Genomic DNA, 4,630 nt, shown 5'->3' on the forward strand with positions numbered 1-4,630 from the left:
CTTCGCGCCGCGGAGGGCGCTGCCCCGCGCCCCGGGCCGGCCCCGGTCTTGGGCTCTGGGAAGGAGAGTCGGCCCCGGGGCCGAAGAACCCGGGCGGACGGGGGCGCTGCAGAGGTGCGAGGTCGCGGCCGGAGCCGAGCCCGACGCGGCGTCTCCAGTCGCGGGCTGGCGCTTGGGCGCTGCCCCGGGTGTGCGCCCCGACCCCGCTCCGGCCCCCGACGTCGGCGAGGCGGCCCCGGGAGCATGAGCGGGCAGCGCGTGGACGTCAAGGTGGTGATGCTGGGCAAGGAGTACGTGGGCAAGACGAGCCTCGTGGAGCGATACGTGCACGACCGCTTCCTCGTGGGGCCCTATCAGAACGTGAGTGCACGCCGCGGGGCCGGCACTGGGAGGGGCGGCCGGCCCGGGACCTCATCTGTTCCCCCTCGTTGCAGACCATCGGGGCCGCCTTTGTGGCTAAGGTGATGTCTGTCGGAGACAGGACCGTGACTTTGGGTATCTGGGTAAGTGCCCAGGGCATCCAGTGGCGGGGGAATCCGTCCCTGGAGGCTTGGGTCCTGTTTCTCAGTGGCTGCACAGAAGTCCTTTCTCTTCTCTAGACCGGGGCTTCCACATCTGGAAAGTGGGGGGTCTGGAGCACAGGGCTTTAGATTGGGTCCTGGGAGGAGCCCAGCGGCCCGGCCGGCCTGAGCCTGCCCTGCCTTTCAGGACACAGCGGGCTCTGAGCGCTACGAAGCTATGAGCAGGATCTACTACCGAGGCGCCAAGGCTGCTATTGTCTGCTATGGTAAGAGGGTCTCTAGCCCTGTCCTGGAGCAAGAAGTGGGGTGTGCCAGGCTGGCCTCGGACAGCCCTTCACCGTGGTTGTGTCTCCTGCACGCCGCATCCCAAGACCTCACAGACAGCAGCAGCTTCGAGCGAGCCAAGTTCTGGGTGAAGGAATTGCGCAGCCTAGAGGAGGTAGGTGGCCCCTGGGAACGGGGGGCTGGGGCTCTGGGGCTCTGCTGCTCTTTGGCTGTGACCCCCGCCTTGTCTTCTGCCCAGGGCTGTCAGATCTACCTTTGTGGCACTAAGAGTGACCTGCTGGAGGAGGACCGGCGGCGCCGCCGAGTGGACTTCCACGATGTCCAGGACTATGCAGACAGTAGCCGCTCCTTAACTCCTTGGGTGTGGGAAGGGGGCTGCTTGGCGGGATCACAGGAAGCAGGGGCTGCCTTGTCTACTGAGGCCAGGACGACTTCCTGGCCTCTACCCTTGGGGTCCAGGATTCCCTGTAAGCCTTCCCTTTTGTCTACCCGATTCTCAGGTGTGAGGCTTCCATCACTTCTCTTTACAGATATCAAAGCTCAGCTCTTTGAAACATCCAGCAAGACAGGGCAGAGTGTGGGTGAGTTCACCCCATGGGGCCTCCTGGCAGAGCAGCCAGGGGCACCAGAGGAAGCCAGAGGGCTGGGTCTCAGGGAGCTCCCAGGGCTGCTGGCACTGGGCCCTCAGGGATGGTCCTCTTTCCTGCCAGACGAGCTCTTCCAGAAAGTGGCAGAGGACTACGTCAGCGTAGCCGCCTTCCAGGAGATGACAGGTGCGTGCTTCCTCAGCCTTGGTGCAGGCCTCCCGGGGCCTAGGGGGCCCAGGCATCTAGGCCCGACGGGTTACCCAGGGCTCAGCAAGGGGGTGAGCCGCACTTCTCTCTTTGACAGAGGACAAAGGCGTGGATCTGGGCCAGAAGGCAAACCCTTACTTCTACAGCTGTTGTCACCACTGAGTCACCACTCACCTGGCCTGGGGGATTAAAGGAGTTCCCCAGAGGGGCTGGACCCAGCTCCTGTCTGGGCTAGGGTAGTCACATGACTGAGCTACCCAGTCCCCGTGGCAGCAGAGGTGGCACCTGCCTGTGCTGGCCACGGAGCGCTCGGAGCAGCACTGGGCTGGCGGGGCACGAGGAGGGCTAAGAGCTGATTTGGACCCCGGGCTTTTGCCCTGGATGGCACCTGTGTCTGCAGACTATTTAAGTGGCTTCCGATCTGTAAATAAAATCAGTGCACTGTGAACCACACTCAGCCCCTCTCCCTGCTTATGGATGGGGTGTCAAGACACCTGCTTCTCCTGGGGCCACCTGGCTGGCTACACTGCATCAAGGCTTCTTCCATCTTATCTTCCTTTGGAAAACAAGCAACTTTCCCAGGTTTTCCCTTTGGGAGAACAAAGGGCTCTTCCATATCCTCTGTCCAGCGCCCACCTCCTGCCTCCTGGTGGAGGGAGGAGTAAGGAGAGCACTTGCTGTGTCCCCAGAAAAGGGTCAAGCACTTCTTCAAGGCAGGTCCGACTGGCCTGTAACTCAGATCGCAAGCTTCCCAGGGACATCCTGCTGTGGCTTATGGATTAAAAAAAAAAAAAAAAAAAAAAAAAAAAAAGAAATTTTTTTAAAAAAAAAAAAAAAAGATGACAGTTTCTGCAAGACAGAAAGGTGGTCTGGATCCAGACTCAGATCTAGCTAACTCAGAAGGGACTTCAGCCCTCAGCGTGAGTTCCTCATGCGGAACACGCGACAGCCACTGGGCTGTAGGTGGTGCGGCTCTTCCGTGAGAAGGGCCTCCAGTACGGAATGCTGTCCCCACGCTGAGAAGTGTGTGCTGAAAGGACTAGGTCAGCGGAAGGAAACTCATGGTTACCCCAGAGTCGTGGGCCTTGGAGGTCTAAGTGTTTCCGAGGGATGAAGGGTCTTGCTGTAAACAGGCTGGTGCTTCCAGTCGACCAGAAGGAAATGCATTGCAGTGCTTTCCGGTGCGGTGCGGGAGGTGCGGCCGCAGGCCCGGGACCTCACGGTCCAGCTCACCCTTTGCCCCCGCCTTCCTGCCTCTGGTGGGGCGGGGCTCCTTGTCAGCACCAACACCTGATTGAAGAATTTACTGACACTGTCAGACTCACACTCAAGAAAGTGCTTTGGTTCCACTTCCTTTTTAAAACCAATTCCTCAAAGTCCCCTTCCTTCATGAATGATGGAGGCTTCCTGTGGAAGGGCACCGAAAGTGACACCAGTCATTCTCAACAGGTCAGAGCTGCTGAGCCAGGGGCTGCGGGGGGAAACCTGCACCACTCCATAGCTCAGAGGGAAGGCTGTGTGCGCCCCCACCCCCCCGCTAACTCTGGGTCTCACTTTCCTGCTCTCACCCAGACCAGTCCTCCCTCTCGTGTTCAACTGTATTTCCCCACGGACAATAAAAACACAGGGCAAGGGCCATAAGAGTAAAGTTAAACTTTACTTTACAGTAATTTTTTCTATATACAAAGAATTACAGTACATGTTTATGGGGACTCCTAGCACAGGGCTCCCCTCTTTTTCACTAGGAGTTTCACTTACAGCTGACAATCTATGGGGAGGGGGTGCAAAAAAACAGTGATGGACCTTGGCTGACCCCACCCCACGCCTTCCTTAAAAAATATATAGATCTCTATTGTCAGCTTGCTGCTTTGCCAAGACCTAGAATCTGCTCTCCCATGAGCGCCCGTGTGCTTCACTCACCACGCTGACACACGCCCACCAGCAGCACACAGTGGCCCGCCCGGTCCTGGACAGACGTGCCAGAACCGTGCCTCTGCCCTCCTTCATCTGTGCTCACCTCTTGTTCATGAGGCGTTGGCCCTGAAGTCCCTCCATAGCCTGGTGTTTGAAAGCCACGGGAAAGCAGCTCTAGAGAAGGGGCCACAGGAGTTAACGTGCTGTTTTTTGCTTATGTTGGTAGGAAACATTTCTTCAGAGGCTGTGGTTTTCTAATTAAAATAAACTCTCTCCACTTCCTTAAGAAATATCACCCTCATCTTCATAAGCAATGGAGATGCTCCCACGAGAATGGAAGAGGTAGGGAGGGCAGGAGGTACCAAGGGTGCCCACAGGCAGAGTGCTCTTCCAGCCTGTTCCAGCAGCATGGACAGAGGCCATGGACAAGGTGACCCTGGCCTCGAGAAACTCAGTGGTCACCTGCATCTGGATCCAGGTGCTCTCCCACCTGTGGGCCGCGCAGGACTGCTCCGGGGTTGGGTGTAAGCTTCACTGAAGCTCCGTCTTCTCCCCATGTCTAACGGAGGCTCCGAGAAACCTTTCCACACTCGGCTCTTCCTCCCACTCAGGAGCCCGGTTCTCCAGCTGCAGCCCCTCCACCCTTGGCAGTGCGTATACCATGAAATTAGCACCATCATTACGTGTTTTTGTGTACAAAGCAGTTATTTCCGTTTACACTACAGCGATCTCTGGGCCTAGGAAGCTCAGCTGAAAGCTAACTGACCACGGCCAACCACAGTCTCCCGCAGCAGCTACCTCGCTCTGAACGGTCCGGAATGTCTAACACGGAACAGGTCTGACAGCACTCTTCCTGCCCCAGTCAGAGGTAGGGCGCTGGGCCCGTGTGATCGGACTGACAGGCCCTAAGAGGATGACAGTGTCTTCAAGAAAGCCACAAGAGAAAACGTGCTGTAAAGGAGGGCGGGGTAAAGCACACCTAGGCGGGTGCTCCCGACTGCTCTGTGAGGGAAGCCGTCAGGACCAACGTCTTCCTTCCATGCTGTTCTCCAGGCAAGGGGACAGGATGGGGACAGGGATGCCGCGGGCGGAGGGTCGCCCAGGGCTTGCCGCCCG

The 4,630-nt window shown here is 58.1% G+C and overlaps 1 protein-coding gene across 3 annotated transcripts; it reads left to right on the forward strand.

Moving 5' to 3' along the window:
- The first annotated feature begins 6 nt into the window (after positions 1 to 6).
- Positions 7 to 2,053, forward strand: RAB24 (RAB24, member RAS oncogene family). 3 transcript variants are annotated; one of them, XM_014591767.1, is made up of 8 exons: positions 7 to 360; positions 435 to 503; positions 709 to 787; positions 893 to 960; positions 1,045 to 1,167; positions 1,337 to 1,387; positions 1,517 to 1,579; positions 1,698 to 2,053. In XM_014591767.1, the coding sequence occupies exons 1-7, from the start codon at positions 244 to 246 to the stop codon at positions 1,556 to 1,558; spliced, it is 549 nt and encodes a 182-aa protein (XP_014447253.1). In that variant the 5' UTR covers positions 7 to 243; the 3' UTR covers positions 1,559 to 1,579; positions 1,698 to 2,053. The 3 variants fall into 3 exon arrangements, with proteins under 3 accessions (XP_014447253.1, XP_006158931.1, XP_006158932.1); XM_006158869.2 differs by having other exon boundaries at positions 1,045 to 1,144; positions 1,307 to 1,387; XM_006158870.2 differs by having other exon boundaries at positions 1,045 to 1,144.
- Positions 2,054 to 4,630: the final 2,577 nt, after the last annotated feature.

This window comes from Tupaia chinensis, unplaced genomic scaffold (genome assembly GCF_000334495.1).
Source record: "Tupaia chinensis unplaced genomic scaffold, TupChi_1.0 Scaffold000612_1, whole genome shotgun sequence".
In the NCBI taxonomy this organism is placed as follows: domain Eukaryota; kingdom Metazoa; phylum Chordata; class Mammalia; order Scandentia; family Tupaiidae; genus Tupaia; species Tupaia belangeri.

Coding starts and splice junctions, on each gene's coding strand:
- RAB24 (XM_006158869.2), top strand. CDS start 244: ATGAGCGGGCAGCGCGTGGACGTCAAGGTGGTGATGCTGGGCAAGGAG. Junction 504..708: donor CCGTGACTTTGGGTATCTGG/GTAAGTGCCCAG, acceptor CCTGCCTTTCAG/GACACAGCGGGCTCTGAGCG. Junction 1,580..1,697: donor CGCCTTCCAGGAGATGACAG/GTGCGTGCTTCC, acceptor TCTCTTTGACAG/AGGACAAAGGCGTGGATCTG.